The following is a 26,821-nucleotide window of genomic DNA, read 5'->3' as shown; positions in this document are numbered from 1 at the left end:
ACACTAGATTGATTAAAGGCACAATGCCCACCTGGAGGTGGGGGTGGAAAAAAAAGTCTGTGGTTGCACTTCTACTTCCTGAAGGTTATCTTACTTCCAAAAGGAAATGATGGGTAAATGAAAGCAGAACACAGAGACAGTCATGGTGGAGCTCTTGCAGGAGGAAAGGAAGGCTCCTTTAATTGGGCTCTAATTACAAGGCAAAGACTGTAACAGACTGGCAGAGCACAGGTTGAGCAGAAAGAGGTAGGTGGCAAGTCTGCTCAAGATATGAAAAGCACGCAGCAACAGAAGTCTTAGTCACTACCTTCTTGTTGGAATAGTTTGCTTTGTTTATTTTCAGACACAAAAGATTTAAGACTGAGTAGCATATACCTATTTGCATATATTTTCTCTTACTGTGTTATTTTTTCTGTTGCTAAATTCAGAGCATCCAGATGCATTTGAGCCAGTCGCAAGCCAGGGAATGTCAAAAAAGCACCAATAAGTGAACACAGAACAGCCAGGAACAATTTGAAGGTTAGTTTAGACACAGGACCCCTAAAAGAAAAGAAAGGAAATAAGCATTTTCTTGGGGAAGAAGTTGGGGGATGGGGGTATCAGAGACTACTTTCAACTCAACAGTATCTAACATTTAATTAAAAAAAAGCCAACAGTATTCTATAGTCTTACTCTGGAATACCAGCATTATTACAAACCAATCAGAAGCTAAAATTTAAAAAAAATAATGTCATACCCAACCAAGTCACCTATTTTTATCCTAGTAAAAGAGAAAACCTAAGCTACTGTCCATAAGATGTTAATTTGTTAGCAGAAAAGAAAAAAAAAGAGTAATTTTATATTGTAATTAACAACAAATCATATAACAGAAATAGCTAATAGAATGATTTTAAGGATTATGTTTTTAAGAGAGGAACAGACACCAGCTTAATTGGTCAAAGACAAAATGGATACTTCATTCTACCATTATCCATTAAAAAGCTCTATCAAATTGTTATTCCTGCAGCTTTTCACAGATTTATCCAAAACATACATGTGGCCATTTACATGTCTCTTCCAAGTGATTAGTATACTATATAAAAAAATTACAGAAAAAATTTCCAGGATTAACCAAATTACAGAATTAATTACAGAATTAACAAACACTGGATCACACAAAGAAAAAAAAAAAAAACACAAACAAAGCAAAAACCCCCAAACAACAAAAAAAACCAAGTGACAGGTAACTAATAGATTCAAGAGGAACAAAACCAAATTATATGTTTCAAATTCTTTCTTAATCTATGTCATCTAAACTACCAAGAATCACCATCCACTCAATTGCTACTATAAACAGCCAAAGCACTGCAAAAGTTTAAACAAACACTTAAAAGGAAATAGCTTAGGAAAGCAGAGTAAAGAAATGCTAAGAAACACATGGGATTCCATCACAGATTTCCCATGAGTTTATTCATAAATGACGCTAATCTAGGTTAAGGAAACTTCTGTTCCTCAAAAATAAAGATATCCCATGGCTTCTGCATGATACTTGATACTTAACAAGCAAGAAATTCAAAGGTGTGCTCCCAGTAATGAAATGGCCCATAAATTTTAGAGCACACGTATAAAGAAAGAACTGTGACAGAAATCCATTTTGCAATATACAAAGGCTGTCTGAGACAGTAGTTGTATATTTATGTAACATCACAAGCTATGGCATGTTCCTCCAACAGTCTATACAAAACTTGGATGTCTTGTAGCAAGTAGATGGTTTTGCATGATAGGAGCATGCTATTACAACCCAAAAACAGGACTGAGCACCAAAATTTATTCCTAATGCCAATTTCCTCAAACTCCATCTGTAGCTTTTGCACACTCACCCTCTTGCATGCCATAGTAATTACAAAGAACACCTATCACCTATTTTAAACAATCCTTGCAAAGCTGAAGGGAAAGATCATGAAAAATCGTTTACAGTTTTGAATCTTACGAGCTACGATCACAATGTCAGAAACTACCTCTGTATTAAAAAGAAAACACTAATGCAACTTCAGTTACTTGTGGGTACAGACAGATTCTTTTCATTAACCCACCCCTTCCCATTATTGTAGACATTACAACCATGTACAAGAGCAAAACATGCAAGTCAAATGCTTGCTAAGAAAATCCAAGTGATTCAGTTGTAAATGCATATATAAAACAGACAAATGTATTTCCAGAAACTTACTGGGATTCCAAACCTTGTTTTTCAAGAAACTGCATAGCACTTTCAGAGAAATTTGAGAAACCTGTAGAGACACATATATTATATTTATTTTATTACAGTACAAATGCAGAATGCCTTTTTGTAAATAAAATACTAGGTAACAGATCTTTCAAACAAGTTTTCACATGTCTAGCATAGCTTTTCATGTACTAATTAGTTAGCCATAATACAATAAAACTTGATTATTAACATCTCTAATACTTGTACATTTCAGGAAGATGAAAAAATATAACTTTTTTTTGGTCTGTTCCAGTAAAGGAGTTTCACTTTGCTATGAAAATCAAAAAGGGTTAAATCTAAAACTGGAAGGCAAATATCGTTAACAAAACAAATAACCAGGCAAAGATTACACTACTTAAAAAAAAACAAGGAAACCATTTGGGATATTCTTTAGAATCTGCATTCCAAAACAAAATTTCTTAGAAGTATATGACACATACCACTCATTTTAACACAGATATTCACAAAAAAGTTGGAAATAATTTTTTTCAGATCATGCGACCACTAGAGCTGCTTCAAACACTAAAGAAAGGAGTTACCTGATTCCAGTCCAAACTCTAGGTAGTTTTCTGTCACAATGAGAATTGCCATCGCTTTCACAAAGAAGAAAAAACCAAAGGTGACACAGACTGATCTTTCACCTCCATCCTCAACTTTGAAATAATGGGTAGTCAATGAAAATAGTACCTTACTACACAAGAAAAAGGTCAAGGAAAATTAAGTTTATAAAGGAACTAAATATCCATTTGTATATAATAAAAACTTGTAATAACTATAATAACTTGTAACAACTAAAATAACTAAGAATTATAAAGTTGCATTTTGGTCATCTACACTAGGGATGCTCTACAATGTGCTTTTTTTTTTTTTTTTCTTAAAGTAATATGTGTTCAGCCAATTTCAGGTTAAATTAGAGAACGCAATAAAGCCTAATAATCACATAATCGGTAGCCAGGAATACACTACTCTGGCACAGTTTTGATCTAGGCTTACTTAGAGTAAGAAAACATAAAACACATGAAAAGATGGAACTTGTATTTCTCTCCTTTCAGACAGAATTCTAGAATTATTTTGATTGGAAAACACCTTTTAGATCATTGAGTCCAACCATTGACCTAACACCCCAAGTTCATCATTAAACCATGTCCCTAAGCACCTGATCTGTGCATGTTTGAGATTTTTAGCTATCAAAGACAGTAAGACAACAGCACATTCAGTACTATCTAGAAAACAAAAATCTATCCCATGCTCACCTTGGAAACACAAAATCAGCCTTCAAAACCCTATAGGGTCTGGTATGATATATCAAGTTCTTTTATCTAACCCCAGTGCCACAAAGACAATTATTTAAGACATCACCGCTTCTCTTATTAGGATGTTTTAAAAATATTTTTTGAGTATTCTCCTCTTTTACACATTTCTAAATATAATTAGCTCTAAATTTAAACAGATTACGACAAATTTTTCATGATACGCTGTCAACTCTGATTACTGTGAACTGCAGCCCATCATAATTTATTTTATTTTCAAATGACAGGCAATATCCAGCACAGATTTAAATAAAGCATTTGAAGATCATTCCAGACACTACGTGCTTTGAAAAGGCAAAGAGACCAAGGAAAAACTCAATTTTAAACATAAACTGTACACCTTTTTTTTTCCCCCACAATGCAGTAACATTCATATTTGCATTTTTCTAATACCGAAGAATTTTAAGATGTAGATTATAAGAAAACAAGTTTTAGCGTATCTATTCAGTAAAACATTTGACCAGTTATCAGTTAACCTCTCAAGAAAACACGATTATGCAATGCCACACTTCATCAGGCAGCACATATTTTACATAGGCATTGCTGCATTTCATGTGTATGCAGAGAGGTTTTCAAATGTACCGAGTAGAGTGGCCTAAGCACAGCATCCAACAATTCTAAGCTCGTAGTAATCAACTTAAGACCCCTTCATACTTTACAGAAAAAATTTATATATCTAAAGGAAGACTTACCTCATCCCAAAATGAGGTACATAACAGGTCATACAGACTGTGTTCTGGAAAGCTTTATTTCTCTAATAATACATCCTTAAACCAAATGTCTTTTTACAGCTAGGGACATCAATCAGAAATTGAAAACACCTTGAAGATTTATACAAAGGACTTAATAACAGTTTGTGATCTACAGTCCTAACCTATAATCAGATTTATAACCCCCTAGATACGTCATGTTTTCAACTATGGATTGTGCCTGAAAGATACAGAAAATTCAACCAGAACAAAGAAAGAATACTGACAATAAACTCCAATTATAGTGCAGATTCAGAACTCAATAAATAGATTAATGATTATGCAAACTACATGTGATTGAAACCCTCTGTTAGTTGAATAATCACCACTGCTCCTATTTTAGGGATGGAGAAAATTGAAGCATTATGGTTTGCTTCATCACTTCCTTTCACTGCTTGATCTACTATTCAGTACCTACCAAAGGAATAATCTGGGAGTATTCAGTGCTAAGTTAATAGATTCCTCATCCCCCGCTTTCATTTATTTTGTTTTGGCCACAAGAGGTGATATGCCTGTAGAATTTATGGTACATCCCTTTACAAAAATAATTTTAGTTTTTAAGCTGCTGTAATTATGTAGTTTTTTAATTATACAGTCCACAAGGTTGAAGAGAAAAAGATCCATCTTCTGTTCCTACTAAAACACATGAAATCTGTCAATTCACAGAATCACACAATATTCTGAGTTGGCTGAGACCCACAGGATCATTAAAAGTCCAACTCCTGGCCCTGCACAGGACACGCCAAGAATCACACCATGTGCCTGAGAGCCTTGTCCAAACACTTCTTGAACTCAGACAGACACACTTCCCTGGGGAGCCTGTTCCAGTGCCCAACCACCCCCTGGGTAAGACACCATTTCCTGATATCTAACCTAAACCTCCCCTTGACTCAGCTTCACGCCATTTCCTTGGGTCCTGTCATTGGTCACCAGAGAGAAGAGCACTTGTCCTTGTCAAACTTCATACAGCTCATGACTACCCAACCAACGAATTTGTCAAGGTCTTTCTGAAAGGACTCCCTGCCTTACAGGGAGCCAACAACTCCTAAATTTGTATCATCTGCAAAATTACTTTGCATCCCTTCAAGTCCCGTGTCCAAGTTGTTTAGGAAGATGTTTAAGAGAACTGGGCATTAAGATGGAGCCCTGCAAATCCAGCACAGGTTTAGAGTCAGCTGGGAGTTTATCATCCTCACAGCTATGGTCCTTCAGCCCGGGCACTGGGACACCCTTAGTCATTCATCGGAGTTGATGACAGAGGCAAAGAACGCATTAAACACCTCTGCCTGGTCTCTGTCCCTGTTTTTGAGGTGACTATATCATCTGGTAAGCATTTTGTTATTTTACAAAGGTAGTCTTTTGCTAGTAATTTGGCTGCAACTGCTACACTGAAAATTGTGATCAATAACTCAGTTTGAATATTTGAAAAGCACTCAGCTTTTCAAATTTCAGAATAAGAGAAATCAATCTGTGAAGAGTTACTATCTGCAATAAACTGTAACTAAAGAATAATAAAAAAAAATTGTAATTGAAACATTATAGTCTACACCAAAATGAGTTCTCAGTAACACTGCAAAAGTAATTTTTAAGGCAAAATTCACAATCAGAAGGTTATGATAATAACCTGTCTTAAAAACTCCCTTAACATCTTTGTTTTGCTAGTTCTTCTGTTAGTCCATTTCAGGCACTGGAAACTGAGTGTGTGATGAAACAGTGAGTGATGAAAAAAAAACCTGATGGTCCAACACCATATACCGCAGCCTTTCAAAAATATTAAACATTGAGCAGCTGGTACAGCAGGTCTTCTAAATGGTGTCTCCAAGAACCACCTTTTAGTCTTCCTGAAACTATCTAGCCATTTAAAGATTTATTTTTCTATTCCACTACAAGTAAGAGAGATCCCTATCCTGGAACTATTTATCCACATTACCAGGAACACAAGTACTACTGCTTTTAGACTAAATTTCTGCTAATACATAGATGTGTAGACTAAATTAGCTTCTTGGACTTTTCTGATTATCTACACTATGAACATTAAAAGTTGCTAATAGTGGGTTACTGCACTGAATCAAAACATCCATTTCTGGAAGACACAGCTGAAAAATGTCTAATTATCATTTCCAAATTCTCTAAACTTTTTTGGTCATTCAGTCAGCCAAATCCTTATTATAAACTATCACCTCTTACCATACACCCACAAAACAGAAGAAACACTTGTTAACAAAACACAAAACTGTTCTATATTTAATTTCTGACATATCACACTGACTGATGTCAATTGAAAATATGGAGGTAACCAAATTTCTCTAGCATGTCAATTATCATAGAATCATTCTGGTCTTGACATACCAAATTAGTAATTAGTTGAGTAAGTTTTAAGTATACTCAGCATCCCAGAGGCCTGATGTCACAACACATGAATGAACCGCTTTTCTTCTGAAATCTCATCTGACTAGGTTCCAATGACCACAGGGATTGTTACCAATGCCTCTGTATATCACTCTTTGCATCGCTCTCCTTCACTCTGAAAGCTGTAATGCCTGGAATAAGTTATGTTGACACATTTATGGAGATGTTAATGCTAATATAAAATTTAGACTGTGCTTCCTGGTACTGCAGCCTTCTGCACTGCCACACTGTACAGGATCACACTACTTCATCCCATCAGCCCAGAAACCATACAGACTCTAACAGCCACTTGCCCATTCACCCTACTGAGACAGAAAACTTGCACTGACAGGCAGCTTAAATCTTTTTTAAGGTTTTGCCCTGAACTGATGAACAAGTGAAAGCAGTAATAGGACTGTATTCAAAACCACGATAAGAAAGGGCTATTGCAGTGGATTTTCCTACAATATATAATTCACAACTCTGTTTCACCTAAAATTGCAATTAATTGTAGTGTTATTTAAATTGGTTATTCCTGAGATTTGAAAAATGAAGCAAGTAGGACTTTTTTGTTCAAGAAGTATTAAGCATACTGAAAACAAAAAGTGTGGAATAGATTTCCAAACTTCTCCAAAAGCTATATCTTCTGTACAGAAGTCTATTTGTGATTGCCAAACTGAGCAAAACCAAATTAGTTTAGAACCACTGGATACTACAGATGAGCACTACTATTTGCACACATATATTTTTCCCATAAATGATTTGGTATTAATGTTAACAAGCTATTGATACCAGCATTTACAAAGAGCATGTGCAGCATACACATTATCAAACAATGGTACTAGCTTACATGATTCCCAAATGCTAAATATTTGCGTATCCTGCCCATTAGCAACACAGAGTTTTATATGAATTACATAATTATGTAAACTATTTGGAACAAGTAGAGTGATTCAAGAAAACAGCAAAGGATACACTGCAAAAGCCAAGACAAGCAGACACCACACTACGCTGATATTCATTTCCTGTGAGGGCTTCACAATGCTGTAATAGGCTTCTGTCACCACATACACAACTGTAGCTGCAACAGTGAAATCCACCAACCACTGATACTCCGGAAAATAATGCAGTGCTGAAAAATAAAAATTTGTTAATGCTAAAGGTATGCTTTAACATATATACAATGGAGTAGCAACTAAAAAAAGTTTTCAGTTAAGTGAACTCTAGGTAGACCCAGATCAAGCAAGTGAAGTGCAACAACAGTGAAAAAGCCACATATTCTTACTCAACAATGTAAAGTTCACTCTTCACTTCTGTCATTCAATACTTGATTACTACTCACATTTAAAAGGCTACAAGATTTTACTATTTTATCACCCCAGTTTTATACGTTAACATCTTAAATTGAAAAGGCATACCTAATGTAGATTTCACACTACAGAAAGAAAACAGGTCAGTTCTTCAGCTGAGTCTAGCTGCAATTCCAGTTCAGAGTTTTTTCTGGCTTTCTATTAAAGCTCATTGGCAATCATTTAATATACTACATATGATCACTTCTTTTTATTTAAAAAATCCCAACATCTAAGATACTGATGGCTTATTCTTCCAGATTTTGTTAATACATCCTGTACAGCAATAGTCATTGGGTAAATTTAACTGTAAAAATTCTGGGGATTGTACTGTATTACATACAGGCTGGATGATATGAATAGAGAGCTCCCAGAGGTGCTGGAAACCACAAAGAACAATTTTTGACAGCAAAGTGTGGTCTGTCCCACACAAACACCTTCCCTACACCTTCACAATTTGAAAGTCAGAAAACATTACTGAACGTTTGACTTGACTACAAGCTAACTGTTGGTAAGCACATGAAATTGGCCAAACTTGGATATTTCCAAGACCTGTATTTATTTTGAAATAACAATCTGGTTAGATTCACCAGAAAAACCTGTATATATAACTTCTCAAAGACAGTTAAACCCTATCTTGTATCACTCAGGTAGACAATTAAATGCTACAATTTCAAGGAAATAGCACTGATTGAAACTTGGGAACGCTTTGTTTATTTACATAGTAGCTACAAAAAACTCTGCGGTGCTAAAGAAACACTGTCTCCTATAATTTGAGAAGTCTCCTGCAGAGGACTATGCTTCCATTCTTTCTATATTTATCCAGAGAACACACTCATGTAAAAATGTAGATAGGAAGAAAATATGTATCACACTTACATACATATCCATACATGAATTTTCTGTAACAGAATGACTGATTATGATTAAGGAATCGAAAATCACCATTTAAAAAACAGCAAGTTCCAAAACACTTAATGCTGCATATTTCTGTACTTGTGTCACTTCGTGTTTTTAAACATTTTACCTTAATGTTTCCAGTGTGTGGTTGAAAGGTCTAGGTTTCAATGCTACAGCACATTTCTTATTTGAGATAAGCAGAAACTATATGTTTTGACATCTGTCAATTGTTATTTTCTTGTACAAAGCTACAAACTCTATTTTGAATAGACTATGAAGTGATTCTTTTGGTGTTGTCTCACACTACTACGGAAGTCTGATATAACAGTTGTGCTTTATCATAGGATCACAGAATCAACCGGGTTGGAAAAGACCTCTAAGATCAAGTCCAACCCTTGATGCACTACCACTGTGGTTACCAGACCATGGCACCAAGTGCCACATCCAGTCTCATCTTAAAAACCTCCAGAGACAGTGAATCCACCACCTCCCTGGGCAGCCCATTCCAATGTCTGATTACTCTCTCTGTAAAAAATTTCTTCCTAATATCCAACCTAAACATCCCCTGGCAGAGCTTAAGACCATTATATTCATCTTTTTCCACAACACTGCTATTAAAATGCTACCCATGGAACATGAAAGGAGACTTAGCCTGAATATTTGCTTTCTCATTTATGATCAGTTTTACTCCTATTCATTAATTGTCTATAAAAGAGATATTCCACCATTAATTGCAAACAAACATTTCATAGAAACAATAAGTATATATCTGAAATATTACTGTTTGAATAGAGTTATTCTTACCAATAGTGTCCCTTTCTGTCACCGATTTCGTTTCCAGATGAAGATCGATATCTTTTGGAATGGTTAAGGGCTTGCTTTCAATATGACCATTATATTTTCTGTTAAAATAAAGAAATAAGTAGATAATACAAACAAGAGTATGACAAAATAAACTTTTTCAATATATAATGACATTTCATATTTAAGAAAAATGCAGATCACTTTTTTTTTCCCCAAATGCAAATATTTTTATGTATCTCGCTTAAAGTAATATTTCAAGTTGAAATCTTGAGAAGCAGCCAGGTATGTTGATGGTTCCTAGCTTTATCTTCACAGATTTCAACATACTTCTGTGGTATGGGTTTAAATGGCTTCTATATGCTGCATCCTGAGCAAGTATCGGGTCAAGATCCAATGGCCAGTAGTTACTTCAGCCCATTGATTTTCTCTGTTCAGAGAGCTACAGGGTGTTCCCACAACCAAAAAAACCCCCCAAAAAAAAAAAAATCACAAAAAAGCATCAGTCCCTCTTATCACAACAAGGTGCTTAGCAAGTACATCACACGATCTGGATTAACCTAGGTCCTTGAAAGATCCATCCTGCCAGCCATCAGGCAAAGACAACTTCAAGACAGCTTTCTAATCTAAAAAGATGTGTATTTAGAACACAGGGTGCTTTTCATCTGGAACTCTGAAACTCTGCCAACATCACGATCTTCACTTCCCTGAAAATAAGTCATACTGGTAGACTTCAAATTGAAAAAAAACATTATTCTTAAAAGAAAATTAACAAAGTTAGATGAAATTGGTCTGACAGATTACTATTACTAAGGTAAAATTTATCTCAACACTATTAAAAAAAATCATTTAAGCAGATCGGAAAATGTTTTCTTAGATTAAAAAAATCAAACTCCAACTTAAAATCTTTAAATGGCTAAAAGGAAACAGTAAACTCTGCCACATTCTAGAATACCATCTCTGAAATTAGAAAAGGAAAGTCAGATTTTCCATAGAAAGACATAGAAAATTATTGGGTTATATATAAGCATTAAAAAGAAATTCAATCAATCTCAGCTCATATGTGAAATGAGAATACATGCTGAAAGCATTAATAGAATTTTTTCAAGTTATATTAATTCTTAGTATCATCCAAACAATTTTAACAGACAAACTGCGGATAGGAATCTAAGGCATTTCTCAAAAAACTCAGTTCCCTGCCCACAGTTGCACTCCTGATTACTTTCCTACTCCATGCACGCAGGAGTACCATCCTCTTGAGTGAGATCAGCATTTTGATGACTGAAGCTATTTCAGTTCAACAAAATTTGGTGTTCCTACTCCGTAATTATCTCAAGGGACCCACAATCCAAGAGACATAGACAGAACACACCTGGGATCATTGGAAGCTTTAATTCAAAGTAACTGATAGCAGCTATGGACCTTTTCATTAGCCTAGGAATTTAATATAAACACAATTTATTCTGAAGTAGAAAATTTGCCTAATATTCAGGTGCTATTATAACCTACAGCAGAATATACTGAAGTATAATATGCACTGAATAAAATGGACTAGAAGTTCACACTACAGCTGTTTCTAAGGCTAATTTTCAAGCAAGTTCCTTGTATCTCCTTTCATCATTTCTCTTTTAATTAGTTCAGATGGGCAAAGTATTTAAGGAGCAGATATTATATTTTTAAAGACTATGGGCTGGACAAAGCAGATTCTTTATCTTGAAAAGACATGGGGAGTATCAAATAGATGCATCCTTATTTCTCCTACACCATCTGTTTCACATCTCCTTGTTGAGATGATTCACAAGGAGATGTGCATTCCATTCTGTGCAATCTAAATCAGTACATCCAAACTGATCAACAGGAACAATTCCTACTTAACTATGGTTCTCCCTCAAGAACAGTCACTTCTTTAAAGGACACAGAGGTACATTTATTCACTAAAAAATAACCATATTATTCAGCTGTTAAAAAAAGCAAAGCAAACATCATTTAAGCCTCCACATTATCGCTTTGGTTTCTTTGAAGTTTTATATCCCTGGTGATTAACATTCACCCTCGAACAAGCACCTACTACAACTGTGGGAAAAGACTGGCAAGGTTGAGGAAAGGCAATAAGAGCAAAGTACAATTATTACTTTGCAGTGTGATTGTGTTTTTCTGTTTAAGGCTCCTATGAGTGAATATAAAGTTATAATTACATAACAAAGTTATTTTACACATAAATAAATATCACTGGTTAAATGGATTGCTACAAATTGTAATGCTATTCACAATTATTTTGCCTTAATTTGTCACAGAAAATTGTTAGATAAAATGAGTTTCTGAATTTTAAAGAATATTGCAAAAAAATTACTATTATATAGCTTTAATTTTGCAAGGAACAACTTAACCCAGAGAGTGGTGGTGAATCGTGCTGCATTCAGCTGGCAGCTGGTCACTAGTGGTGTCCCCCAGGGATCAGTGTTGGGGCCAGTCCTGTTCAATATCCTTATCAATGATCTGGACAAAGGGATCAAGTACCCCCTCAGTCAATTTGAAGATGACACCAAGTTGGGTGGAAGTGTTCATCTACTGGAGGGCAGAAAGGTTATGCAGAGGGATCTGGACAGGCTGGATCAGTGAACCGGTGCCAAAGGCATGAGGTTCAACAAGGCCAGGTGCTGAGTACTGCACTTGGGTCACAACAACCCAATGCTATGGGCTGGGGGAAGAGTGGCTAGAAAGTGGCCCACTGGAAAAAGATCCGGGAGTGCTGGTTGACAGAAGAGATGAACACGAGCCAATGTGTGCCCAGGTTGACTAAGGCCAAGGGCATCCTGGCCTGAATCAGCAAGTGTGGCCAGCAGGACCAGGGTAGTCATTGTCTCGCTGTATTCAGCACCAGTGAGGCCACACCTTGAATACTGTGTCCAGTTCTGGGTCCTTCAATTCAGGAAAGACATTGAGATGCTGGAGTGAATCCAGAGACAGGCAACAGAGCTGCGGAAGGATGTGGGGGTTATGTCTGATGAGGAGAGGCTGAGGGAACTGAGATTGTTCACCCTGGAGAAAATCAGGCTCAGGGGTGACCTTATTGCACTCTTTAACTACCTGAAAGTAGGTTGTAGCCAGGTGGGGGTTGGTCTCTTCTCCCAGGTAACCAGTGACTGGACAAGAGGATGTACTCTCAAGCTGAGCCAGGGGAGGTTCAGGATGAACATCGGGAGGAATTTCTTCATGGAACTGGAATGGACTGCCCAGGGAGGTAGTGGACTAACCATCCCTGGAGGCGTTCAAGAAATGACTGGATGTGACACTTGGTACCATGGTCTAGTTTACAAGGTGATCAGTCAAAGGTTGTACTAGGTGAGTTCAGAGGTCTTTTCCAACCTAAATGATTCTTGTGATTCTGTGAATCACAGAAGCAAATAATGTTCCCAACCATGCATCTTAAGAGCTAGGAAACAGGGAAAAAAATCACATTACAACTAACAGATTATATGAGAAATGTGTAAATTAACTCAAGTCTTAAGATTTATTTATAAGAGAGTTCATACTGGGATAGAAGAAACAGGGCTAAAAGAAACCTCCTGTGTTGCCAAAAGAAAGCCAGAGGGCATTGGTTGTTTTAAATATAGCCAATTCAGAAATATCACATCAACAAGGCGAGCTCCACCACCTCAGATGTCTCGGCTCTTGACACAGCTGTATTTTTGTTCAGAAGTACATGTTCTTCTGTTCAGAACCTCACGTCTGAACACCAGAAATCTGTTTCCAGCTTAAGCTGACAGACAGCTATCCCACCTCCTCAGTTGCCTTTTTGATAGGTTAAACTAGCCCAGCTCTTTTAGGCCCCCCTTGTAAGACACTTTCTGTTTCCTGGATGATCCTAGCAGCTCTGTTCACCTGTTCACATACAAAATTAATTTTTCTTTAACATGAGTGATCGGTAATGCAGTATACATGTATACATGTATACAGTAATGCAGATAGAGTTCTACACTGGTGTCTTGTCCAAGAGGATTAATATTACCCTTTCTCTTTACTAGAAACACCTCATGTAATACATCCTAGCAGCACATTTACCTTTTTCACAGCTGTGTAAGAGTGGCAGATCCTAATAATCTACGTTGAACTAATATACTCAAATCTTTCTTCCCTTGATTCAAGTGAAGAGGTTCAATTCTAAGATTTGCTTTCCTCAATTTTTATCTAAATAAATACATCCACTGAAAAAAAAAGCTTTGCCACCAAATTAGCAGCTTCACAGACCATTTTGTTAACTGGAAATTAACCAGTTCTGTACAACTTGGCAAAGTTCAACCCTTTGTTAAACTGAAAGAACATATTTTGGTAAAGAACTGGGACAATTAATGCAAGTGGGGTAGTCATATGCAACTAGCAGTTTTTAACTCACACAAAGACAAAAGTTGGCTGGCAAAGTTATTACATGAACATGCCTAAAAAAAAACAGAAGAGAGGGGAAGAAAAGCTTGAAGCAAGTGTTTACCTGTCTTTTTTGCTCTTCCCTCTTTGCTTCCCCGCAAGAATCCGTAGTTCTTCTTCAGTGGGATGTTGATACCACCGTAAACTGAAGAAAAAGAAAATTTTAAGTATAACAATACCTGTATTTGCAATGTCGAGTGGGGCTTTTAAAAACTGTACATCAGTGCAGACCTGTATGCCTATCAAGACACCAGTCATTTGCCACTCCTAAGCAGGACACCCTTATGTGCCAGTACCAATCGTGCCTGAACTGAACCACAGCTAAACTTCAGTTCTCTTCAGTGTGAGATGTTTATTTATGATCAGAAAGTTTTGACACTTTGTCATTCACATGAAAGCCCTTCAGCTCTCAAAACACCAAATTTTAAAGATATCACCAAATACAGGGCTTGTAGAAGCAGAAAAGGTTCATTAGAATAACTATACCATCAAAATTACCCATCAGAACCATATTCTAAACAATTTTATAAAACATAATTATACCCTCAAAAACCCAGCAATTTTTCAGAATCTGAAATAGCTATTATCTAATAATCATTACCAGTCTTTTTCTTAAGCAGAGCAGATCATAACATCAACACTCCTTTCCTAAAAGCCTCCTCAGTGCTAGCTTCAAATCCTACTAGAAAAAGTGACATTAAAAAAATCACTAATTTACATGCAGTTGACCTACAAGTTTTTCCACTTTCACAAATCAATGCATCATCCATTGCTCATTCATTTAAAAGGCAAGAAGTGGGAAGGAAATTATGAAGAAGAAAAATAGAGATGGTTAAGTGCTAGGATGGTATATTTTACTTAAATCTCTAAGTACATCAAAAACCTTAGTAGCTGAAACAAGGCCTTTTCCACATTCAACAAGCGAAGATTATCGTCCACATGCAGGAAGGATGTCACTGTGGTCTCCACTCTCAAATGCTGAGGTAAAGGAGACCAAGTATTAACCAAAAAAGACTTGGGAAATGTATGTGGAAGTAGGAGGGCACTAATTGTCACCCATAGTGACATGGTTTACACTGGTAATAGTTAGAGGCGATAATGGAATCCACAACCATCTGCTCATATTAAGTACACTGCACCAAGTAGGATCATTCAAATCTATGTCGGTGAATTCGAGATGATGTCACATCCAAGTTCAATGAGATAGCAGGGCAAATTTGGAAAGTAAGCATCAAAACCCAAACAACCTCAAGCCACTTGATAACACTTGACTCCCAGCTCTGTTTTGGAAAGGCTTCCTTCAGCTTGGGATCTTTTTGAGAGAAAAGAACTCAAATACCAGTCAATAAAACATCAAACACCACAAATTTCCCTTGAAGGAATTCACTGCCAGTTCCAAAACTGAAAATGGCAAATATTACAGACTTTGCACAAACACAGAGTTTTGGGGGGAGAAAAGAGGAGCTGACTTTTGTTCAGGTTTTTTTTTCAGTGTAACTAAGAGTGAATGTTGTTTAATTAACTTATTTTCATCATGTGTGGTCCTAGCTGAAAAATCTGTGGTTTGTAAACTTTGCTGCAAAAGAGACTTTGTTAAGACTGAGACACACAGAAACTATAGAAACAACCTTTTCATCCAGGAAGACAAACAACATTGGAGATGCTGACTTCTTCCTATCTTTCACATGACCCAAAGAAAGTGTGAGAAAGCAGAGAAATATTCTTCTGCTTTGTTATTCACAATATCCCAGATCTGAATTTGGCATGCTGAGATTACCATAAGCAGTTCTGTAATGATGAAAGCTACCTAAGATGTGAAGAAGTTTTTCGAAATCTTTCCTGCAGAGAAATAGTACCTAATGCAGCAGAACAGACAAAATTCTTGTTCTGTGTAGTATGCTCACCCAAATCAAACACTTAAGTTACAATTTGCTCCTAATACAGAATATTATGTTGCAAGTGATACCTAATTACAATAGGATACAAGAGTTTGGGGATTTTTCAGTCCATAAACCCTATACACTTAGCATTTAAAATCTTAAAACAAGAGATCTGAACCAACGTTTTCATAAAGAGGGAGACAATAAAAAAGTAATTTGTATCTGTTTTAGCTTACATATGCTTAAATCTCAAATCCCACAACTGTGGCTTTGACATATCCAAGTCAGTTTGAATAGCAACAGCCACACAGATATGCCCCAGTTAATCTGAATGAAGATCATTAATGAATGCACAACAAAACATCCATTTTCTCCCGTCTTCCTGAAGTGGCCTGAAAACAGAACAACTGAAACAGCTGAGCAACTTAAAAGCAACATTTTGGTAGAGCAAGTTTTATTAGTTAAAAATACAAAGGCATATACAGATACTTAGGCTGCCAATTCTTCCAATAAATATATTTAAATTCCATTCAAGCTCTGAAAATAGCATTGATTGAAAAAGTTTGTATTTCTTTACAAATTTAAGTAAATAGCTTTTTGACAGTCAATGATGTAAGTATCTTATGTCTGTCTATTCTAACAATTCTTTTAAATTTTGAAATGTCTGTGCTTCCTTTCAATGGACTTTGCTTGTACACACACAGGCATCTTGAAATCAACTGGTCACTTAAGTGTTTCCATCTTGTCTGGTAACACATTTATCCTCTCTCCCATTTGGCAAGGACTATCTATAGACATTTTGGTCTATCTTGCTTAGGAAAGCCTGCCAACCCTTTGGAAGCAAGACATTTAGTTCAAATCACTTAAAAACCACTGTTGGGAACCAAAGATGAGTTGGAGTCTATTGACAAAGGAAAGGAGGAGCAGGTAGTAACTTCTCCTAGGCCAGTTGAACTGCTTAGGAGTGTGCCTATTTGTACCTGTACACTTTTGTGTATAAAACACCCTACCACTCCACCTGCCCAGGTCTGCCAAACCAAATACCACTGGCAAAAATACAAAACTAAAGAAAAATAGATTAAAAATAATAGATAGTTTCTCAACTAAACCATCAAAATAACTGGTTTTCTTTCTGCCATTACAACTCAGCTTCTTGTTGTTGCAAAGCTTCTAACTTGTTTTCATTTCTGGTACACAGAATTATTTCTGACTCTTCATACAATTCCTGCATTCAGGGAATTATTCATAGTGTCTGAAATTACAATGCACTAAAATAAGTTACCAGGTAAATAAAAGAACACTGAAAAGCAATCATGAGATTTCCAGGGTACTAACATAGTAAAGGCAATATCAGGACTCCCATTGACTTCAGTAGGAGCAGAATTACCTAAGCACAAGTGCTGAAATCTTGCTTCATGTATTTATCAATCTGCAGGTGTGCAAAGATAAATGGAGAAAAGGATTAGGAAAAAATGTTTGAACAGCAAACCTCTCCCTATCATTGACACATGCCTTAGAACAAGGATACAGAGAGTGAAAACTTTGAAAGAATGAAGATCACAGACATAATACTGAGCAATTCTTTTAAAAGAGCAATTAGATATTTAAATTTTGAAATAAAAGTCTAAATAGGATATAAAAAGTATAACATGCCCTTTGGTGATAAAAAACACTCTAGTGGTAATACACTTGAAAAGCAAATGGTAGGTAGTTTCATATTCATTAATGTAATACTCTTTTTAGGGCACAAAAAAGGTGATCATCACCCTGCAGATGTGGTCAACAACGAAATTTCATTAAGAGTATGATTCCTGTTCGTGTTATTCACCTAACAACTACTGTTTTCTGTTATACATAACACACCTCTAAACAACATTTACAGTCAATTCTCACTAGCAACTTGCTGGGTGATGAAATGTGGAAAATTAAAAAGAAACAAGTTGGTAATTATGAGATGTAGAATCAAAAAAGGCAATGGCAAAAAGGCAATGGAAAATTATACAAGACTCATTAATACTCTTATGGAGTATATTATTATTCAAGGGATACTCCTTGAATACTACACGTATTCTCAAAATTTTAACAATTACAAAAGACAGCACTCTACCTTCTAATCAAACTAAGTATTTTTCTTACCAAATAAAAAAACAGTGTCTATGATTCCTTTTGATATTTAGCATACTGATTTATATTCAAAACAGCTGTTGTTTTTCATTGTTATTATGGATACACACACAGGGAATGCTCCCCCTGCAACTCACTATGTCTATTTGATCTATTGTTACAAGGAAGTAGTATATTGAATTTATGCTAATCCTGTCCTATGAAGTATTAAAAAACCAGAATTTTTAACAAATACCTAAGTACCGTTTATATGAAAAGCTAATCAGGAGGTGGATTAACAACACCACAGAGGCAGTGCAGAGGAAACAAAATCCTTCCATTCTTCAGTATCTTGTATTCAGTTTAGCTTTTTAATATTAAAGGATGTACCTTGTAGCTTTAATATAAGAGTTGAAGAACAATTAACTTAATGACTGATACCATTAGCAGCAACAAACAATTCTGTTCTTTTACAGCAACAATGTGGTTTTACCTTGAGCCTGCAAATCAGGTGGCACAATGCTACAGTATTAAGAACAGCTGTCCATTACTTTTCAAGAATTACTGTTACTACTCTAATGCATAACTGCATTGTCATAGTCACACATTGTATAGCAACTGTTTCTTATCTTACCTGCCACTACAGAGAAGCCAACGAGCAAGAGAATAGTGAGGTATGATCTTCTGTATGACACTAGCCATTACCATGGTAACCACCAGCTGTACACCTATCACACTCTGTAGAGAAATAAGTTAATAATAAGTCAGTATGTGTTTTAGAAAAGTCATAAAGTATCTTAAAAAAAAATAAAAATGCTCTGTATGATAGGTTAATTTTTTGGTTAATTTTAAACTGGAAAGGAACAGAGGGCAGGATACGGTCGCAGTTTTCAAAATAAAAAATCCCCTGAAACTTGCTACAATCACTTACATGTTTCATCAGAGGGAAAATGCATTCCCAGGTCACGATGGCCGTAATATATGTCCCCTGCTTCACATACCAAAAGGCCACCCATAGACATGGCATTTCACAAGACATTATGCCTTAAACCTACATCCCTGATTACAAATTTGGGTTTTGTGATCTCTTCAGCTCTGACAAGATTAAACAGCTGACACCTCAAAGCCCCTGGAGTTAACAATAACTTCAAAATTAACAACATCCACTTTGTGAAATTGCAGTCTTTGATTAGTGTAGAGCATTTGCCCCACACTGAACTCCAGGCAGAGGTGGGGAAAGAAGGGCACATAGGAATCAGCATAGCTTCAACATCCAACTCTTGAAAACCATTTGGCACTTCAGTAGTGTCAGCAGCCACCTCATTCCCAGTCACTCAGCAAGCTTTAATTCTGACTGTTTGTTGCTGTTTCCACAATTTTTTTTTAATGCCATGGCAGACTTCCATGCATCCCTACTGTTCTCTCAGTAGAGAGTAAGTCCCACTCCTCTGTTTCCCAGCCCATCCCCACTGAAGGGCTTGCATCCATCCATGGTGGCACTGTACTGCCTATCCTATCACATCTTTGTTATCCAAATGAAATCATAGCTCTGCAACTTCATACAGCCCCCTACTTCCCCATTTTTCCCCATGCTGCATGCATCAATGTACTGGCAGGTCAAAGATGCTCATTTCCCTGAAGAGGTCTAAGAGCTTCTCCCTCATAATGTTGGCCTCATTGTATATACAGATATTTCCTATTTGTATTTACCTACACATGAGTTCCTTTCTCCCCTAATTAGTTGTTTTTAAGGACTCTTCTCAACATAACCTTGCATCCTTTGCTTACCAGCTCAGTCCACCACTTTCTCCTCTTGATTTGTGAGTCATCACCCCCTTCCTCTCTCAGTCCTAGTCTAAAGCTGCCCATACCAGTTTGGCCAGACTGTTGGCAAAGATGCTTTTGCCCCACTTGGCCAGGAGAATGCTGTCCCTCTCCAGCAGTCCTTGCACCTCAGAGGGGGTCCCATGGTCATACAAGCCAAGTTCCTGCTATGCAACAAGCTGTTGACCTACAACTCCTCACCAACCTTCCCCTTCCCTACCAACAATAACTTCTTTGGTCTTAAATATTGCACTAAGGAAAGTTCCTTCAATGCTGTTTCTTTCCCCCCACCACCTCAAATAAATCAGAAATTGTGTCAATACTGTGTAGATGAAATGTTTTTGCATGATGTGCAGTATCATCCTTAAGCTAACACGATTGAGGGAGATTAAGATAGCCTACATTATCTTGCAGTATTTGTAAACATTTTCAATATATTACCACACATCTCATAACAAAGTACCAAACGTCAGAAGTACTTGTTACCTTTTTATACTTTGAAATAACACCTTTGGAGAGGTTCAAACCCCTTTAGTGCTCAAGCCCCTCCTTGCCTCCTCCCTCCTTGGAATTTCTACTGCTCCTACACATTGGCGCCATCAATTCCCTGAGGTATGTCAAAACTTAAGAACTCGTTTTTGTTTGTGCTCTATGTCACCGAGATCAGGGATCAAGATCAGGACTGAGAGGTGCATGTATTACTACTCTACCTTTATTGAGGATTGTGCATAGTTCCATGCCCAGATTACTCAAACCAATTCCCTGGCTAATTTTCCTTCCAGTGAAAGGAAGTGTTGCTAAAACAAGCTGCCTGCATAATATATTTGATTTTTAAATTACTAACTTGCTAAGGAAGTATATACTCTCTAATTTGTGTACGAAACAAACCACGTATTTTAAAAATCAAGTGTTTATTCTGACCACCTCACACTAAGCCTGACCACTGCCACCCAATGTAAGAGAGAAATCACTGTCCCTTTATGCCGCCTGCCCACTAAGCCATGATCCTCAGAATTCACTCTCTTGGTGTGTCTCTTCAATTACTCCTAGAGGTTCCTATCAGCAAGGGAAAGAAAATGCCTTTTCAACACAAGACGACAGGAGGGAAAATTATACAAATCAAGGCAGTTATTTTTATACAGGGCAGCAGGACCACTACCTGAGCTAAAACACTTACAAATCAACAGACTACTTAAAAGTTCACCAACAGAAACTTATTTCCTTACTCAAGTGAAGGTTGCAAGTTGTTAACAGAACCCATTAGGAACAATTTGTCTTTAACCACTGAATGTCTCCTGTATCCTCTCTACCCCCTTCCAGCAGAAATTCACAGTGCTAATTCCCATAGAGGTTTTTGCTGCATTTGTTAAAAACAGAAATACCTACAAACATTTCAGCATACAAATGAAAACAATTCAGCAAGTTTTAAGCCACAGGAAAAAAATAACCGAATCCCAAAGATATCGCTAATCTTAACTTTAAATCTGACTTTGTGGTGGAAATATCTTTCTCGTATTTTCCTGCACTTACTTTCCTACAATTAAAAAATGGATATATGAGGTCACTTGATATAGGCATTTTCCCTTGATTCCTGAAGGTTAGTAAATAACCACAAGTAATATGTTAATAGCGTAAAGCTGTGACATGAAATTTAAAAAAGTCCACTGCATTAATCTTCCTGCAATCTGCCAAGAACACATGGCACAGGAATACAGTAGGTGATGTGGTCACTCAACACGCTATGTGCACAGCACAACTTTTTGCCAACTCTACCCTTTTGCCTGGATGTGGTTACACTCCGCTTGTGTGTTTTATAAACACATACCAGAAATACGTGCAACATCCCAGATTATCCCATATTATGACACTAGAACACATCTTTCCCCTCCCCCGAAATACAGTTCAGGCTCTGTCTGCATCCAGCCTCCCACATATTTCTAAGTCTTCACTTTACCACTAATACCAGTTTAAATTTAAAACCACTCATTTCAGGGACATGAATGAAAATTGGGTGTTGGTTCCCATCAATATCTTGCATCCTCTACTTGCACACTCTAAATTAGAGGACAGAGTTTAGATTTTAGTCATAAATCCACAACTTTAAAAATCAAGAGTATAAAAAATAAAGTACGACATATTTGAGAGGGATAATGCACAAGGGCAAAGCCCACATCATATGGGGGTTTTGAGGGCCTCCAGTGAACAAAACCTGGAACCCATCACCTGACCTGTGATAACGTAATTAAGCAAACAATCACTGACCACGCTGACCCAAAACTCATAGAAGCACTACTCACCTGTTAAGAGATGAGGAACTGCTGCACAGACTAAACAAAATGTCTGCAGATACAGAACAGTTTGTGAAAAATCATGTTAATTGAACCCATTTCATAAGACCTTCGGTGCACTGATTCCACACATATCCATGTCCCTATCATGCCTCAGCTTTGCAGCATGGAATTTGAAATCCAAGTTCAAGACTCTAGAGAGAGAGGTCAGTATTCCATTGGTCAGAGACATTTCTGTCAATCTCTAATGCCAGGAAGCGCTGGGACCAAAGAAAGAGGACTATGTAACATGGTAAGTCAGTTTCTCTGCGAAACACAAGCTGGAAAGAAACCTCCTGGCCAAAACCGAGACTGAAATAGTACAGCCACGCAGCGACAACACTGTCAAATAAACTGCAGTCTAGCTGTGTTTCTGTCATAGAAGGCCTTTGGTTAGAAGTGCCTCAGAAGTCTGGAGCATTGTGCTCTCTTCCAGATCCTTGACCTTTACTTGCCTAACACAGCACACTTCACATGAAAGCTTTAAATCATAACAGAGAACACATAAGTGGTCCACAAGAGCAGTATTAGCAGTTACATTAAAGGAAAGCTGGCCAGATTTCTTAAAATCGGGGAATAAAAAGATGACACGTCCAAAAGGGAACAGCACAAGGTTGAATAAAGTACAACCTAAACCTTCACAGTTTTATATTACATACCTGGTGACACAGTTGCTGATAGTGAGGAGAACAAAAACTAAGAATAACCAACTAAGATAGAGTTACAATACTCCTATCTACAAGTTAAGTGTACTTATAAAACACCAACAGCGATCTCAGAGCAATGAAAAAAAGAAAAACCAACAAAATTAAAAGTACTTCTGCCTAAAGGACATTTTTCTTTTCATCATTAATTGACTTACAGAACATGAAGCACAAAGTCAGCCAAGGCTGTTTTATCCAAAGACACCACTCCAGTCTCCTCATTTTGACCTTGCCCAAGGTTATTCTTCCTTACTTGTAGTAACAGGTTTTTCCATCTTTCTTTTCCTTACTACATATGTATATATTACAAATAATTCAAACACCTTGCTTTACACAGGACTTTGAAACTACCTGTTCTCTGACAATAACCACCTCCTCTACTGCAAGATGAGAATCTTGAGCTGAAGCCAACTACTGTGTGCACCAGGACTGCAGCAGGGATACAACTGCATGCCTGAAAAAACAGCTGGTCTACAATTTCACCTTCAGAAATGTAATGCCAGCTGCTTTCTTTCTGAAGTGGCAAGTCTTGTAAAAACAAGATTTTTACACAACTGCACTGGAGTATTCTACAGATGTTAACTCAGGGCATAAATCTCTTTCAATGGCAGCATGCAAACATGCTAACAAGGCTGTGAATTTCCAGGTAAGAAATGGAAAATGTATGGTATTAGTGGTGACCAGCAACATCCCTAAGAGAATATAACAAACATTTTCATCTCCTGCAATTCCAAATGTGCAATGGTATTTGTGGAGCCTGAAAGCTAAATTGGTATAAATTTTTCAAAATGTCTTTTAATAGCTGACACATTATTGCTTTTGCTATTAAATGACACTTTTCCATAGGTCAATTTTCCCCCACATGCAAATTTTTCTCTGTATGTATATGCCCAAGCTCAAGCTGCAGCTTGCAAAAGCATGACAGTGTTCTTCTGAAACATAAATGCAATTCAGAATTGTTTCCTAAACAGTAGAAAATATTATATGGGATGGCCAAAGAAAATTGAGCTTGCTGCGCAGCATCTTAAAATGAATGCTTCCTGTGAAAAATACCACTTTTACAAAAGACCTGTAGTCAGAATGATAGTCAGCAATCTGAGGCAGTTCAAATCTTACTATATGTAAAAATCAGACATTCATAAAGTTAATCTTGGGAAAGATATCTATGCCAAGAGACCTCTTCAAAGTTCAGATTTTTACTTTTTTTTTCTTTTCTCATGACCAAGTTTTCCCTGAATCAGAATTTTCATGCACCTACCACTGTTTACAAGACAGCAGAGATGAACAAAAGATGCATGAAGTGGTATGATGAATATACAAGAAGTTCAAGACCCAACCACTCACCTTCACGGGTCTTTCCCACCCAAGGGTCACTCCTCTCCTGACCAGTGTCTTTCCACAGATTCAAAAGACAGACAATAAACTTGCATTTTACCCGACAGTCTTTTGTCTTTTTCTACTGAGGCTCTCTAAGCACAAAGATTACAGAACTAGTGATCATTAGGCAAATCAAGCTATTGCTACAGAAATTCCATGGCTGGAACAAGGGCATTTATAAAAAGACACATTTATCTTTATTACTGAAGAGGCCAATATTGAATATTTGTTGTACTGAACAAAGTAGATATGCAATGTATTATTAGATTACAAGTAAAACCAGTTCAGAGAACTGATCTGCTACACAGGAAAAAACAAGGTTATACTCCACTATTACTATTCAAATACTTTTTTACCAAAAAAGTAGTTGGGGAAGTTTACCAATACTTCCCCAACGAACACAAGTAGGAACTATGGAAGCTCCCACTCTCTAGAACACTTGCTTTTTAAAGAGCAGGCTCTGCCATTAAAGGAATAATTCCAAGCATAAAAAGTGAAAAGTCTTTGATGCCTCAGCTCAACAGTCTAAAACACTGTGGCCTTGCACAGTATTAAGACACTTGTGCAGAGTGTAAAGTCATGGCCTAACTGGCACTGTAACTGCATAGATGAGTCTTGGCAGTCCCAGCTTGGCAGATCTTGATTTTTAAGACTTGATTTAAAAGTCTCCTGGTGCAAAAGAAACTGATGAACATTTCATTCTCCTGTTGCTTTGGAACTACAGAATGCAGCTTCCAAACACTGTAAAAGTAGACAACCATCTTTTCACTTTGCTGACGTCATGGAACCACACACAAAGATTATTTGTCCACACTGCCAGCAAAGGAAACTGGACTTGATCTTTCAATCTCATCAGGCAGCACAAGCAACCACTCAATTTATTTAATTAAGGACCTACACTGAGAGGAAAAGCTCACAATTTTCAAAAAGTAGCTTCCAATATGGATATTGGCCACAGCACCCATGGAATCCTATAAATGAGTATTTCACAACCTTTTGATTAAATATTCTAACCTCAAGAAAAAGAAAAAAAGGAAGAAAAATACTTCCTAAGGAAAAGAAATATAGTTCTTTTCATAAGCCTTTCATAATATACACTATTAAAAAGAGCTTTAGTAGAATCATGTGATTAAATCTCTAAGTATGAGAACAGTTAAAAGGCAATTTTATTAAAAATGTAACTGTAAAGTGCATTTCTTAGCAATCTGCTTCAACAAACAGACACTTCTGCCATATTTAAAATGACATTGAAACTTAGTCATATAGTCATATGGAAGAAAAATATAATATAATAGATATAAAATACATAAAATATACTCTATATTATATGTGCAATGGTACATACAAAACACGTTTTATACCTGCACCCACATATCCTTGCTCCTTTTATCTCTAAGTACATTAAAAGCCGAGCTGATCAACTCCAGTGTTTTCAACGGTAACTAAGACCTAAATACAAAATTCAGCATCTTTATTTATTTGATATTCATTACTTAGCCTCCTCTATTTAAGCGACGTATATCCAACAAGTTTATACCATTAACAATTACACCAGTCAAATTTTGTTATTCCCCTACAACATTACAAGGTCATTCATTGTGCATTATGTTCAGAGCAATAAATTCTGGCTGTGCTGAAATACCTGTTGTGAAAAGCAATTTAAAGTGGGATTCTTTTTTCTTTAGGTCCCTTCCAACTCAAACCACTCTAGGATTGTGTGACACTGCCGTGCTGCCACAGCACACACTGTGACACAGCCCAGAGCACTGAAAATGAACTGGCATTAATGAACAACAAAGGTTTCTACATATATCCAAGACCACTTACACATCCTATTTATAGGGAGTTTACAGAAGATGTGAATAAACAATCAGAATCAAGGAATCGTCATGGTTGGAAGAGACCTTTGAGATCATCAAGTCTAACGTCAGCCCAGTGCTGCCAGTGCAATCACTAAGCCACCGAACCACATCACCCAGCGCCAGATTCAGACACCTCCTACACATCTCCCGGGATGCTGACTCCACCACCTCCCGGGGCAGCCTATTCGAATATCGGACTACCCTGACAGTGAAAATTTAATATCTAATCTGAACCTCCCCTGTCTCAGCTGGAGGCCATTCCCTCCGGTCCCCTCACTGCAGGCACGGCAGGAGAGACCGGCTCCCACCTCACCACAGCCTCCGTCCGGCGAGCTGAGGAGGGTGATGAGGGCTCCGGGTATTTATGGTCAGACATCCCAACCCTGTCACAGAGCCCAGAGCACGGTGCCTCACTCTCCTTCTCCGCGGAAAAGCGGCACAGAGGGACCGAACCCCCGAGCAGTGCAAAGGTGCCGGCGTGAGGTCGCGGCGAAGTACAGCCAGCACGATCATTCCCTTAATGAGAGCTAATGAAGAGACCCACTCGGCGGTCTCGGCCCTCCCACAGCCGGGGCCGGGC

General features: G+C 37.2%; 1 protein-coding gene across 1 annotated transcript in view; it reads right to left on the bottom strand.

Moving 5' to 3' along the window:
- Nucleotides 1-26,590, bottom strand: part of TMEM161B (transmembrane protein 161B) — a 42,685-nt gene extending 16,095 nt beyond the window's left edge. The window contains exons 1-8 of the mRNA XM_008921416.3: nucleotides 26,555-26,590; nucleotides 18,782-18,885; nucleotides 14,229-14,309; nucleotides 9,746-9,843; nucleotides 7,668-7,824; nucleotides 2,785-2,936; nucleotides 2,207-2,267; nucleotides 400-540 (exon numbers count right to left, since the gene is read on the bottom strand). Coding sequence (XP_008919664.2) covers nucleotides 400-540; nucleotides 2,207-2,267; nucleotides 2,785-2,936; nucleotides 7,668-7,824; nucleotides 9,746-9,843; nucleotides 14,229-14,309; nucleotides 18,782-18,855 — 764 coding nt within the window. The 5' untranslated portion in view covers nucleotides 18,856-18,885; nucleotides 26,555-26,590. The remainder of the gene's footprint in view (nucleotides 1-399; nucleotides 541-2,206; nucleotides 2,268-2,784; nucleotides 2,937-7,667; nucleotides 7,825-9,745; nucleotides 9,844-14,228; nucleotides 14,310-18,781; nucleotides 18,886-26,554) is intronic.
- Nucleotides 26,591-26,821: the final 231 nt, after the last annotated feature.

Source organism: Manacus vitellinus, unplaced genomic scaffold (genome assembly GCF_001715985.3).
Source record: "Manacus vitellinus isolate BGI_N305 unplaced genomic scaffold, ASM171598v3 scaffold_23_pilon, whole genome shotgun sequence".
Classification (NCBI taxonomy): domain Eukaryota; kingdom Metazoa; phylum Chordata; class Aves; order Passeriformes; family Pipridae; genus Manacus; species Manacus vitellinus.
Note: the sequence above shows the minus strand (reverse complement) of the source record. Positions and strands in the feature narration are given on the sequence as shown.